Source organism: Bombus impatiens, unplaced genomic scaffold (assembly GCF_000188095.3).
Source record: "Bombus impatiens unplaced genomic scaffold, BIMP_2.2 scf_0263, whole genome shotgun sequence".
Lineage (NCBI taxonomy): Eukaryota > Metazoa > Arthropoda > Insecta > Hymenoptera > Apidae > Bombus > Bombus impatiens.
The window spans coordinates 289,515-304,803 of record NT_176682.1 but is presented as its reverse complement, the minus strand read 5'-3'; the positions used below and the strand labels follow the sequence as shown (position 1 = coordinate 304,803).

At 40.4% G+C, this 15,289-nt stretch overlaps 1 protein-coding gene across 4 annotated transcripts in view; it reads right to left on the bottom strand.

Moving 5' to 3' along the window:
- The window catches only part of LOC100745214 (protein grainyhead), a 169,695-nt gene that overhangs the window by 38,275 nt on the left and 116,131 nt on the right, over window positions 1–15,289 (bottom strand). For all 4 annotated transcript variants that reach the window (XR_004461557.1, XR_004461556.1, XR_004461558.1 and 1 more), the window contains exon 4: window positions 14,112–14,537. Coding sequence is in view for 1 of the 4 variants with exons in the window: in XM_012384532.2 (XP_012239955.1) it covers window positions 14,112–14,537 (426 nt within the window). In the remaining 3 variants the exon portion in view is untranslated. The remainder of the gene's footprint in view (window positions 1–14,111; window positions 14,538–15,289) is intronic.

Here is a 15,289-nt window from a genome sequence, read left to right as displayed (position 1 = left end):
GCGAGCGCGGGTGTGTACGCCGGTCGGGCAAGAAAAGAAGGAGGAAACGTTTACGGCGTTTTGTGATCATAAATTCAAATAAAGGAGAACGCGCTCGCGTTACGTGTCGGGCATAAAGCACCGGTAGACAGCGAAAACGGGCCATGCCACTCGTCCCGCGGCCGATTCTCGTTCTCCGGGCCCGTTTCGTTTTACGACGTGACACGAGGCCCTCGTCAAGTGGGTCAGAGGCCATCCTTGTAGTAGGCACGCCAGGTTCCTCGTAGTCGACAGATCTCCGCGTAACGATAAAACGGACAACGAGACGCGTAATAAGGAGTTAAGACCGCGCTACACGTCTTTCGTGAGGATCCTTGGAAGGGATAACTTCGTACTCCTGAGAGTTCCATGTTTCCTAGGTTTTTACTACGTTTCTTTAGTATTCTTTGCGGTGATCCTAAGCTGATCCTTCTGTTGTTCTTTTCCATTGGGTTCTTTAGGTTTTTTTTACCATCCTACTTTGTGGCGAGTCCGAGTCTGAGTATTTTTGCGTTCTTTTTCATCGCGCTTTTTAGATCGTTAATAATTTTTCCAGCGTTCTTTCTCGTGGTCAGTTCAAGTTTGTATTTTTGCGTCGCTTTTCATCATTTTTTAAGGTTGTTAACTTTTTTAGCATTCTTCCTTCCGGTGCGCCTAAGTTCGTATTTTTCTGTTCTTTTTCATTGCGCTTTTTGAGTTGTTACCAATTTCATAGCCAATTCAAATTCTTTGTAGGCAGTCCAAGTTTATATGTTTATTTTGTGATTATGTTTTCTAGATCTTTGTTATATACTTTAGTATTCTTCTTTGTAACGATCCTCAGTTTAATACTCTCGCATTTTCTTTTCGCGGGAATCTTCAACTCATTCAGACTGGAAGTTTTAGTTCTTTTTGCTTCTTAAATCAGACTTATGCATCTTGTTACATGCATCAAATCTTCCCTGTACATCACAGTTTCGTTCGTTTCCTTAAAGCCTTGATTTCATAGTCATCCTCGACCTTCGTATCAGCCTTTCGCTTCTTATCGCTCTTTCAGAATTTCTGTAATCCTCCAACGATAAGCACAAGTCAATACGACGTGCGTATATATTCTACTTAGCAAAGTAGAGCAAAGAAGAGCAAAATTCCAGACCGTTTCTTACATTTAATCAGCACTTAAAAATTCACTCAAGTTCCACTCCGTTTCATTTTGAATCTCTAAAACATTTCATTACACCTCATTTGTGACTTTCGAGTTAACAAAGCTAATTGCCTGTTCCGCTTCTCGGTGACCTGTCGTCGCTGAATCGGTAATGATTCAAGAAAGTTCCACAGTCACGAAAACCGTGGACCACTTTCGAAGATGACGCATGACCAAGTGTAATAACCACCTTCGCCGGTGGATGATTCATGCGCTACTGAAAATAGAAGCTACGCAAGAATCGTGTACGAAAGGATTCGTTTTCTACAAGATCCTCGGGCAATGATAACCGGCCAGTGTAATAAAAAGCGACACCGCGGTCGGTCATTGCGAATGCCTGCCGCCCGTCTTTGTCAAAAGTCGACCTTTTAATGACTTTTTATAACGCGGCTGTGCTTCGACTTCTTTCACACGGTCGCGGGATAATAAAACAGGTCTCGTTTTAACGCGCTCGTGATGCACATTTTAAAGGCTGGTTAAATGGCGAAATATTTCTAATTAGGCAATAAAGGAACTTAGAGGGGATGGATTCTACATATTTAGTAAATTCGTGGATCTTTTTATCTCCTTAAATTTATTTGCACGGCATTGTACACGATAATAATCGCGCCGTTACATTTTTTATTCAAACATTAAGTTAACATCGTGATTTTTAATTCCGCGTTTAAACGAACGACATTTTCTTTTGAAGTTTAAGGAATACAGCGGAATACGCGAACGAATTAATAAGAATAATATCGTTTAATGAAAATGTTTTTCAGGAAGTTCTTTAATGAAACGTTATCGCTTCGACTTTAATTCATAAATTACCAGGTAAATATACTCGACGATAACTCGGAATAACTGCAATTTTCTGATTCTCGGGCAAGAAACTTGCACGAGTATCGCGTTTGCATCGAACGATAGAAGGAGAAATGAAATTTCTATCAGTCATGCTATCCTCGCTCTGTTCGATTGTTGAATTTGAAGAGCAAGAAAATAGAAGGAAAAAGAGAAACGAAAGAGTGGGAACAGGTTCTGGAAAGTGATGGAGGATTGATCAATTCGAACGGATACAACGTTATTATCGCCAATGACAGGAAACGCAAGCACAGCGAAATGAAATCCACCGCGAGCGAGTGAGCGATCGGTTCGAATTCCATTTCACAACGCGTAATGCATCCCTTGTTACTATGTAAGTCGGAGATGTAATGATACGCTATCGCGTGTCGAGGAGAAAGAACCGACAAAAACTCAACGACACCCGGCCGGATTGCGGGAAACGATTAAGTAGTGTCGCCGAACGCGAGCAACAATATCGACGCCGATACTTCAGACGCTAATCCTTGGAAATATGAACTTTCCATCGTTAATTGCGTAACGTAACTGAAAGAAACTCTTCACGGTGCATTTCGTGTTGTACGATCAGTTACGTCAGATGAATCTTGGGTGAACGTTGCCAGGCAAATCGAATGAAAGTTTCGATAAATTAATTGTTTGTCGCTAAAGTAAAATCCTAGTTCGACTTAGGGCGAATTCGAACAGAGATTAGAAGAATCATGTTATTTATGGGACGAATAACTCCGTCGATTACGCTATTTTCCTATAATAACCCGATTAAGCTGAAATTCTACCCTTCGATCCTCACAAAATTGAGTTCAACCTTCCTCTTCGAATCTCCATTCAACATCACTGGATGAATCACTCGAAACTTAACTCTATCCTTTTTAATTTTTTTTTCAAAATTTATTATTTTTCAAAATTTACCTTAGAATTCGCAGTTATTTATGCTACCATCTTATAGTAAATAAATATACAGGAATAAGCAATTTGTTTGCTGAAGTATTGGATGCTCGATGACTAGGGGAACTGCGTTATTTGAGGGACGAGCGAATAATCTTGCGAAATTTCGATCGTCGACGAATGTAAGGAAGTATTTGCTGGTTTCCCTAGCTTCGTCGTTCGAGTGTCGCGTATCCCGGTTGTCACTCACGGCTAGGGGCGTTTAGATTAAAACGGTGATGTTCCTGGACCGTCTTTACGGCGGCGGCTTGCTGTGAAACCGTACGCCGACGTTGCAACCCCGTGGCGCGCCATAAGTGACCCGACTCGAGCGTAACAGCCCTCCCTACTCGACATTATCTCGCGAGAAGCTCACTGGGATCGCGAGCCGAGCTTTTGTCGTCTGGCAAAATCTTTCCCGCCGCTTAATGGCACCGTCCCGCGTCAGGGATAATAATAATTTTGCGTCGTTAAGGGCAACGCGTTTCGTGCCTCCGTCTGCGCGTATCCTCGCACGATACCGCGCCAGATGAAGATAGACGTTCGTGTGTCTATCCAATTATTCGACACTTTTACTTTCCATAAGAATAGATATAGATGTATTATGTCTCTATCATATCTCGTAAAAATACGTGTTTCGTGGTTGTATTTTTTTCGTATTCCATTGTATTTATTTCAGCCTGTGATTTGGAAATTGGACTTGGCTTCACGTGGTTTATAAACATAAAACAAAAGTAAAGTTTGACGCTAGATCCACGAATAGTTAACACGAAGCTATTTCTAGCAAAGCCAGTCAAAATGATTGGTCTTTAAAAATATATATAATGGAATATTTTTATATTTATTGATTTATTACTTTCTTAGAGAAGGAATTCCATGTTATGAAGTACATTTTTAGTATTATTAATCCATCTGAGATCATCGTCCCTAAACGAAGGTTGACACATTTATAAAATTGTAAAACCAGTCATTTCGACTGGTGTGGTATTTCTAGTGTTAGCATCTAGCGATCTAGCGATCGATCCGGAATTTTCCTGATAACTGATATTGTCATATCGAATGATACGTAGAAAAAATTTAAAAAACGAGTGAGAAATTGTACAAAACAAGGAAACTGGTTAATTGGGATTCGATAAACAGATTGTGGGACCCTTTTGCACTTTGACAAGTACCAGTCATTTTATCTGTAATTGGTATAAGTAGCCTTGATGCAAAATTATTTTCAGTTTGAATACATAAAAAAACAAAATAGAATTCATTATATTGTTCTTTTAGTTATCGTTGCGAAAGTCATTACATCATTGCGGGGAGAAAATATAACATAAAGTAAGAATTTTAAAATAAAATTGTAAAACCAGTCGATTTTACTGGTATGGTAATTCTAGTGTTAACTGACAGATAACTAGAATAGTATAAAAATATATCGTTTCTTTGGTTACCTCTTCTCTTTGTCTTTAAATATTTTATCTTTATATAAACATTCTCTTTATCACATTTCTTTCGTTCATTCGTTAACTACTTCGTTCTTTCCACCATCCCTTGTCTATCTATCTTTCTTTTACTTCTACTTTATTTCGCAATAATTGTACTCTTCTTTACGCTTGCCTTCTGTTTCTATTCCTCTCCGTTTCTATTTTCCCCTTTTTCTTATTTTCTTCCTTCTTTCTATTTTCTCCCGTAACCAGCTTAGTGTCACCATATTTCCATCTTCATAGAGGATTTTCTCGACACTCGAATGATCACGGTTGTCATTAACAGTCAGACTAGGCACTTCTATGCAAATCTATATTTTTGTGAAACTTCAAATTGCGAGGACATAAATGGAAAAATAGCATTCTTTAATATTAAATATATTAAATCACGTTATTAGAATTGTAAATATGTTACAACTATCATGCTAATTTATTACAATCGTGAATTCTTTGAACGCTAATGTGCTGCCAGAGGAGCGAAAGAAAACGTTAAATAGCAAATAAATTAATTCTTCTCAATGAAATTCGTTCTTTGCTGTTAAATCGACATTCAACTTCCAACCATTCAGAAACAATAAAGCCGTGTCCAAGTTATATCCTTCCTCTAAATTGAAATAACCGGCCGGATGAAATAAACAGCGATGAATCTCCCATCTACTTTCTCACATTTTCCTGCCTTCTTTTTTTACTCGATTCTAAAGTTTAATAGAAGAACATTCCTCGCGCAAGAGATCAGCGCGACGAAAATAAAACTCGCAGAGACTCGTGTATAAAATACTACGGCTCGCGTCGTGCAGCTGCGTCGATGTCTTTAACGTCGTAAATTCCGCAGTGTTATCACGCTGCTCGTACGAAAATGTACCGTGGCTGACTTTCACATTTCAGCCACGCCAATTCCTAGTTTCGATCGTCGTCGTATCAACCTGGAAAATTTATTGTTTCACTGAAATCGAGTCTTGTCTCTAGCGTAAATTTCGTCATTCTTCTATCGCACCTAACTCGTACCAAAGAAAACAAAAGAAAAAGAAAAAAAATGACAAGAAAAAGAAATCTTTTAAGCTACGAACCTGCATCGAGATCGACCGTTTCACGTGTTCGCGATCTTTCAGAAAACTTCCTTGAGAAATTTACAGAATCATAGATCGGGACAGTGATAATTTCCGACGTAATTTCCATAGATTTATTCTTGAGTATCGTGGCATGTATCCTTGGTTCGAACTTAGGGAAATGTTCGATTAATACAAAATCCATACGTTCACTGGATTCAAATGTACTTTAAAGCCGCGTCTTAGGGATTGCGCAAGTATATACAGAACTCTCGACTGTCGTTAGCACCGTCACGGGATGCTTTACAAACTTTGCACAGGCCTAAGGAGGCCCATAGAATGCGTGAATTTATCGTGGTTTTCTCGAAGATATCGCCGAGAGAAGATCCGCGAGGACCGAGCGTAATTATGGTCATTTATGAACGTAACTCTCCTTTCGTTCGTTTGACGTTAAAGCCGGGGATTAAGAAACTCTTGGGGAAGAAGAAAAGTTGCGGCACAGGCGGCGGGGAAAGCAAACGGATAAGATTCCGTGTCGCTGGAATCTAATATTGACGCGAATGTAAAAATAGGAAACTCGTTGCAGTTCAATTTTGGAGAAAGAATTTTGAAATGCTGAGAAGAAATCTTTGAAATCGCGCGAGCGTTGTAAGATCTTTATTTTTGATAATAATATTTGGTCGATTACGCTAGTCATCGTTACGCTCCTCTTCTTGAATCTTTTTACGGAAACTCGCAAATTTCGAAGCGCGATAGTGTCAATTAGAATGGAAGGATAAGTAAGACGATTGAAATCGACACACCGTGCGCGTCAATAGCTGAAGTCGTTATTCAAAGATTAAATCGATACAACCAGTAGAAAGATGGCGAAATCGAACTCCGATCGCTAATAAAGAGAGAATTATTGCGTACAAATGAAATAACTCAACACCTTCCTCCTATCGTTCTCAGGCTCGCCGTAACACAAATTTCAAAATTCAATCTCTCTAAACAACCTTAGAAGCCTCGCAAAAGAATTTCGAACGACCGCAAGCAAAATAGTACTTCTTCTTCCATGATTTTGCACTTCGTAGATTAAAGGCAGATAATATAAATTTTAAGATGTTCTACGCCAAAGAGACCATCGTAGAAGCTATTAGACTTATCCATGGTTATTGGAGGAAATGATATTGGAGGATGATTTTCTCGGGGGTTAGGTATCGCTCGCTAATAGTCAGGATATACGCTCGAACCACGAGCGCAAGGTCTGGGTTAAGCATATACCGTTGTCAAAGCCTTCAAGCGGAGATATTTCGTTCGCGAGTACAAATGCCACACCGTTAAAATCGTACATCATCGCGAAAACACACGGAGAAAAACGTCTGGACAGGATTCTTTCGCTACCGTAAGACAAATCATCCGGCTGTCGCCGGAATTTTCATCGATTTGCCGGGAGAAAGTTGTTGTCGATTGCGATTAATTGAGTTTCTTATAACGATCTTTCGTTTTTCTTCGAATTTCTTGTTCGAGTTCCTCCGCGATTCAGCGAGGCTTTTTAACACGGAACTTCCCTGATGTTCTTAGTCGTGGCGAAAAAACGCCGTTTCTCGAGCTTTCGAAGTGTGGGAATCTCGCACTTCGCGGAGTTAGTCTTGCTGAAACTTTGCTTCTAGAAGGTATCGCAGAACTTTATATCGAAATTTATTCTCGTACAATTGTTCAATTCTTCGTATTTTAATCGTCTGTGATTTGTGTCACGTTCATAGTCATAGTTACCTATATCTATTTATTTTCATCGTACCGTTTTAATCGTAGCTAGTCACGATCCAAGTGCACGCGCAAAGTACAGTGGCTACGAAATAGAATTTGCACACGTCGAAACGTTTTTCTTTCACTTTCGTGGTATTCAATTTTTGTAATCGCTCGAGAGCAACGAAACTTAACATGCATACGATCAGACTCGATTATTCAGAACGTAACTGCCGTGATAAATATAACGGTGTCCAAATACTATCTGTAGCCGTCGTAAATTTACAAGCTACTTTGTTTAGTTAAATTGCAAAGTGACAAGTTCCGAATCGGTAACAATAATTCCATCGCTAAAACCAACAACCAGACGATCGTTCAAACGTCAGTGTATTGCAACCCCGTGCCATCTCCCAGAAGAAGAATCACAGAAAAAAACTACTTCAAACCGAAACCGACGCGGTATTACGAAGCTCATCGAAGAGGAAACGACTCTGGTAGCGTCTCCCATAAAGAAGAAGTCCCTCGACAAACTCGCGACACAATGAAATTGGATTAGGCCGCCGTTACCGTGGCTCTCGCGCGTCCTCCCTTTCCCGTGCAGTTTTAACGATCCACCGGCGTACAAATTGTCGAGATGGTATCGGGACGCGGTCCCCGCGGGAGCCATCGGGCGAAAGAGATAGAAACGACGCGATGGAGGCTGGTCGTGGAGATAGCGGAGCAGATAGAATCGGTGGGACGAGGACGCGGCCAGCCGAACAGACGAAGAGAGGAGAACCTGGCGAAGATGCGAGGGAAGATTAGGGCGGCATCTCCCCACGGGGTGGTAACACGGAACGACTCTCTGCTCTGATCTCGATGCCACTGTAGCCTTCTCTCGTCTCTTTGCTCTCGTTTCTCTTTGCTCGCGTCTCGTCTCGTTGCATTCGTCGCCCTTGGCCAGCGCTCCCCTCCTTGTTCGATCCGTACGTTAAGGATTCTCAACAGTAAATTACAAAATATGCTAAGCGGCCGATATAAATCAAAACTTGGCAAGGGTATGTATATACATATATATATATACCGAGACGAACGAAGGAAAAGGAAGGAGAGAGGGGTTTACTCTTAGCCGTTTCTCGATTCCACGGGGATAGGGGCGCTCTCGATCGGCTGGCTGCTACCAGTCAGACCCAAAATAAAGAGAGGAGGGAGCCCCGTGTCACGAATCCAACCAGACGCTCTCTCACGGGACGAGAGAACAGCATGAGAGTTTGCAAACCGAGCAAATGGACCGGAAGGCCTCGTTGGAAGGCGTCGATATAAATATAGGCTGCGAACTCTTCTTGCCAAGGTTCGTTGATTTACCCTTTGATATAGCGGTGTATCGATTATGAAATTCGAATTGGCGATTTGTTTACGTGTACAGGCGGGGTTTCGCGGACCATTTGCTTCATTTTCTACGTCTTGTTCAAGTCGATAACGAGGTTTACTACAACCTGCAAAGCGAATAACGCAGGTGAATTACGCTAACCGACTAAAATTTATAGACTTTCGTTAATATTTTACATGGAAGATATTGCCTGCGCTCGTAATATATTCAATACTTGTCGAGCTTTCAGAACCTACAAGAGCTCTGAAGATTTTCAAAGCCAACCAGGACTTTAAAGAAACTGAAAAGATTTTAAGATTCCATCGTCAAGTATAGTATACTGTAAACAGTACAGCGGTTGTTTGTTGGCTTTTGTGCCGGGGAGAACGCTTGGAGATTTATGGCGAGTGGCTGGGTCGTCACGGAGGTCGATTTCGTGGCGTTCCACCGGGTGAATCCGCGATTTTAAACTGTGATTAAACAGAGTGCGGTTACGTTTGATTCGGGAGCGTGCGATGCAATTCGGCAGCGTGATCGATGCAAGAAGATCGTTCTGCTCGAGCGACGCCTCGTGCCGATCTTCCACTGTTTGCCACTGTTCGCCAAACTCCACTCTCCGGCCGAATGTAATTACCAGCGGACAGTGAAAAACGCGTTATCGATTCTCTAGCGATTGCTCAACTTTTCCTTCTTCTCTCTTTATCGCGTACCCGTTGATTATTCATTTCATCGCTTCTGCAATTTGTTTTCTGCTCTGGATTACGAGGTTTTACGGACTGATTTTGACGAATCTCTTAACGTTTGTGCGAGTTTGTCTCTCGTAATTCTGATCGTTGTTTGACTTGGTTGGTGTATTTTTCTATCGTGAAGAAGCAGAGGCAGTAGTTAACGAAGATGTTTCAAGTGTTGGAAATTGTAAATATTCTTCGAATCCGTGAAGTAAACGGTACATTGAAGTCAGGAATGTTTTCAGTAATGAATTAGACAAGGCGTGTTACTTTAGCTGTTCATCGGCGTAACTATGTTTACATGAGAGATAGGAACATAAATGAAATTTATTGATCGATTAGGCTTGATAAATTTAACGTTCGACCTGACAGTTCCTCTTTTTACCTGGCAACGAAATTGGTCTTTTATGCAGAATTTCTTTTTTTCTTAGATTCCTTGTTCTTTATGTGTCTCGGTGATATCGTGGAGATCTCCAAAAGGTGATTTCTACCATTAATAAGAATCGAAGAAGAGGAACAATGATCTCGTGAAACAAAGACATACGTTTAGCTTTATTTTATTTGCTATGGCTATAGTAGCTAAATTTAACTCCACATAAATACAAAATCGACTTCGTAAATTTAGTGCCGCGCGAAAACCTCTAGAAACGAACGTCGCTATGCAAACATTAATTTTAATCGTTACCGAGAATTGGAAAAAAAGAATAATTATCCCAAAGAAGAAAGATACACGAACAGCTTCGTAAATTTAATTCCGCGAAGATCGACGATCAGTTTCGCAAATTTGATTCCGCACAAAAACACGCAGAAAAATTTCCGCGTAAATTCCATCGATTTCTATAATGGATACAAGAATCGAAAACAGAACAAGGACGTCGTGATTAAATTTATCTGCAATATCGCAAAAATATATGATCAGCTTCGTAAATTTCACTCTTCGAAAGAATATTTTTTAAGCACCATCGAGTAGTATTAACACTAAAGAACCAGGAGAAACTGCCTAGCGTCTAACTTCCTGCAAGCTTTCAGTTTTCAAGCACACCGACGAATATCGTGTCCAGGCGCAATAAATTTCGCGTAATAGCGCAATAAACCTTCACAATAAATCTATTTCTCTTATGGAGAAAATCTATCTGGCGGCACGTCGACAGGCACATCGTCGTCTGTCATTAATCTCGATTCTCAACATCGAAGAAGGAGCAAGGAAAGAATGAAGGAATAAAGATAAAAAATAACGAAATCCCCTGAACCAGTGAAAAGAAGAAGAAGTAGAAGAAGAAGAAGAAGAAGGAAAAGAAGGTTCCTTCTTGATTCATGACGAATTTACATTTTCACGAAGAGAATTCTCGAGCGTGTCCGAAGCGTGTACGATTGTTCCACATAGTCCGTGGTCGCGATAAATTATGCTACCCGCAAGCATTCAATTATGCACGCGAGACTATTAATCGAGATACGGGGAAACGTGGATGTTAATAAAGCGTCGTGCCGCGTTGAAAGTGTTTTCAACGACGTTTACACGCCGGCTATCTGGCGATCTACGCTAATCGAGTTCTCTTCCGATGCAACTAGTCGTCACGCACGCGTTTACGGAACCACCAACCCTTTGACCCGCGCTTTACACGCTCTACCAACGTGTTGCTTTGTCCGAACAACGTTTATGCTTTCACTGATACTTTCTTTTCTTTGTTTTTTTTTCTTTTTTTTTTACATATGCTGGATGTCTAAGAATATTCAAATTTTTACGAAAGATTTGTATTAAAGAGGTGTTAGCAAGCGCATTAACCAATTTCTATGTAACGCATTGGTCGTTAGGTTGCTCGTGTGTTACGGGACTCTTATTAATTTTAAACGTGTTATAAATTTCAATGAGATATGTTTACGATAAAATATTCAGTATAACTTAGTTTTCCTTATAATACGCGTGGTTAATAAATATCAACATTATTTTCCAATTATAATATACAGAATAAATGACTCATGTACCTCGTAGACAATAACGTAGATTTTCCTCTTACGACTGTTAGGAATATCTTTACTCGAACCGCTAATAATTAATCAAGTGTATGATGACAGAACGCAAGAAATCATTAGGTTGTAACATAAAGTCATCCAGTTTCTACGTATGATGTGTTCTTCGTATGTATGTTGCAACAGATATAAGAACAGAATAGATTTATGTTACGATGCGATATTTTATTCAAAACTCGCATGGTTTGTGACGATACGTAGCACGGAATAAAATTATCTATGCCGATATTTCCCAAACACGGTAAACAATTCAATGTCGCTATAAAAGTACAAAAGTACTACAACAGGAGTTATATAGTTTTTCGAAAACCGACGATACCAATAATCAAGAGAATGATTTTACGATCATCTTCGCAAGGCGAATCGCAGTGTCCATCCGAAATATATATAAGACAGACTTTACATCGCGGTACTCTCCCGGTAAGAGAACTCCAAAAATGATGACAAACGACGCTGGGAAAAAGCAGCGCGGCAAAAATCGAGTTCGTCGATTTAATCGCTGGGGCACACGGACATCCATTCTCAAGAGACATTTCGATCAACGTCGGTCATCTGGCGCTTGGTAAAAAGCATCGCGACGAAGAGGTCGCGGAATAATTCACAAAAACGCGTCTTAAGCAAAGCAAAAAATAGATTCGTCAAAGTTTACTCGACCACCGGCGACGTCTTTTCTTTCCTATATGCGACCGTAGTTGAAAGAAACACGAGGTAGAAGGCAGAAGATGACGATGCTATGGAGATTTCTATAATACGTTATTCAATTGCTGGCAATCGCGCGCATATACAGGGTGTCTATCAATAACCACTCAGATATCCGTTATTATACTACGCTGCCATATAATTAGCAGTACGCGAAGAAGATCTTTCCTGTTGCTTTCCGTACAGAATCTGATAAATCGGGCTGCGGATATTATGTAAGTTCGTATTTATATAAATGTAATCGCAAAGAATGGAACGTAGGTAGAAAGTTGCTTTATCTACTAAATATTATAACAAGCGCTGTACTTTTAACGTAGAATATGTATGTATACCGTCATTGTCCTGTAGGTATTCATAAACTTGCGTGAGATATAAATATGCAAAAATGAACAAATGTACATAGATAATACGTAGATACCTACGATATTCAAAGTAGAATATCAGTTATGGTTGTCACTAGATAAAACAAATATCACTTTCAGTTTTATTTCTGTAATTGTATTCGTAGAAAATATAAGACCGCATAAAGATCTGCTATCTAATCGCGATATTCCACGTGTGGAAACAACGAAGCAGGATTTTTTCAATTATACGAAGCTTCGATTATTTGAATTCGTATTGATCGAACTTTCGCAGTTATCGATAGACACCCTGTATGCAATGTTTCCACGCACGTGAATCACGGGGAAGGCGTTGCGGGATAACTGTGGAAAGCGGTGATTTTTATCTTTGTGCACGGCTTAAGACGCAGATACTAATATGCCATGGGTTCAACGGCGAGGCACAACACGTCATTCCGCATTAGCAATGCAATCGCGCGATAATGTATAGTTCCAATGGCCGCTGCTGTCCCGAAGCGAATGCGTTTCGGTATTTTTTCTCATTTGAAAAAGGGAGAGAATCTTACGTTCGGTAATTGCTTTTTGCAATGAACAGTGCGAGCAGCTGGCGTTTTCGGTACAATTATAAGAGATTGTAAAGGCGCGGCTGCAAACAGAGAAATAGGTTTCTTTGGTTCGCGGCCTTAAGATTCGTGTTCTTGAAAAATTAATTATTCGATCGGAGCCTTGGAAATTTTTGTTCTTCGACAGGCTGGGTGTGGCTCGAATGATCTACTGTAGATTGTGAATATGTAGGAGACGGTTGAGAACTTGGTTATTTAAAGTTATAATGCATGTTTTTCATTATAAAATCAGTCAGTTCAGAAGAATGACGCGAGCGAGAAGTTTACGTAGGAAATATTTAAATCCTTCTTTGAATCTTTAATTTCGCAACGATGAAGATTTCTCGCAATGAGAATCGATTCTTGGAATCTAAAAATTTATTTCTATACAAACAACGATATACGTATACGTGTCTTTTAATCTTATCGACTTTATTAAGATTTAATCTGTAAAAAAATTGAACGTTATTCGTATATTCCTGTACTGGAATTAAGACATTTCCAGAAAATGAAGTTGGGTAGATTGGTTCGTAGCGTCGTTAATCAGGCATTCAATTCAATACATCTTACTCGTATCGAGATATTAGATCTTTCGAGCTCAGATTGCCAGCGAGGCAACAAGTATTTTCCTCACCCTGCCAGTTTATCACTCAGACAAAAGCTATTTAACCCTCTATAACGTTATGTGACTGGCGAGATATCGTATTTCATCGGTACACGATTATATTAGCATCGAATGATTTATTTGTAGCACTGCTGTTCACCAGATCTCAAGCTAATCTCTTAACGCCTCGATTATAAATACAATTATGAGAACGAAACAGAATTGAATTTTCCTAGCTGTACTTATATTAAATTTCCTGCTGTTCGTATTGTTAATTCAAAATTAATATATGAATATAGTAACTTTCTTTATCTTAATAGATTTCTCTTTATAAAATTTTCTAAGCAAATAGAATACTGAGTCGCGAAAATTCATATTTTCCTTATTCTTATTATATATTCTTCATGGAAACGCAATGCGGTTGAAAATTTTTCACCGACAGTATACGTGTCACACGAGATGTTAAGTAATCACTTACGCTCTTTTCTCGTTGCTATAAACAATTACAGTTACAGAGAATTAAATCCAAATTTACGAGCAATAAAATCAGACTCACGTGGACCAGAGTTCATGAGTGGGTGGTAGTTTGACGTCCGCGGTGCTCTTCTCTGGGATTTTGTAGTACTCGTAGACGTACGAAGCTGCTGGATCATCGCCGTGGCTCGCAACGGCCGACACTTGGTGCTGTTGTTGGAGATTGAGCATCGCCGCGGTCGCTACCGAGAGCGGATGCTCGCAGTAGGTCCGCCAGTCGCCCTCCATACCCTGCACCTGCACCTGCACGGCAGCAACCCTCTTGTGTACTTCTGGATCGGCGCCCTCGGCGCCGCTCTGCAGGGACTGCGCCGCCTGCGCTGCCGCCTCTTCCGCCCCCAGCTCTTCCTCTTCCTCTGTGTCACGCTGCCCGGCCACGTAGCCCGATTGCTGTTGTTGAGAATTCTCGTCTACACCGCTCGTGTCCTCCTCGCCGCGGCTGCGACGTCTGTAAATCCAAAAGTTTGTTTCTTTCTAAAAATTTCGCACGATGGTAATATAGAACATTTATACATAGAAAGTAAGTCTTCCGGATAAACGAAATATAAAATGAAGTTTGAATTTGTTTTATGGGCTTTCCACGTAAATGTTAACGATAAATCATGTAATCTTTCGTTAGATATTCGAATCGTCAGAGTTTTCGATAGACTTCTTCGTTGTGTTATTATGAGAAGATTGGTCCGCTTGATGATCGAGTAAAATACGAATTGTACAAATTACCAATATTAATAATGTTTTGTAATAAAACGAGCTCCTATAGAAGACGACTGATCGTGCTATTCGACGTCGATTATAAAAACTATGCAACAACAGAAGCCTGTCATTAACCTTAATTCATTAACGCCATTAGCTGGTAAATTATCGTGCGAAAGGTTCGAACCTCGATTACAATCCTACAAACACACACGATCGTTTTCTTCGTCCGGCATAGTTCAACGTTAAAGTACCTTTTCCTCGACATCGCAAGCGTCTACATTTTCCAACATCCATGCGAATACCTTTCGCTCGAACATTTCCGCGTGTCTCCAGTACGTTCAGAAACGTTTGATGGAGTACCTAGACGGTAGCCGAGAAGCGCGGTTAATCCGCGAGAAGTCTCGACAAGGCGATTCTCCGTGGATTTCCTGGAAGATCTCCTGCCGATGAATTCGCCGTGCAATAAACTGTTAGAAACGAGCGACGGTCTTGCGGCGATTAATC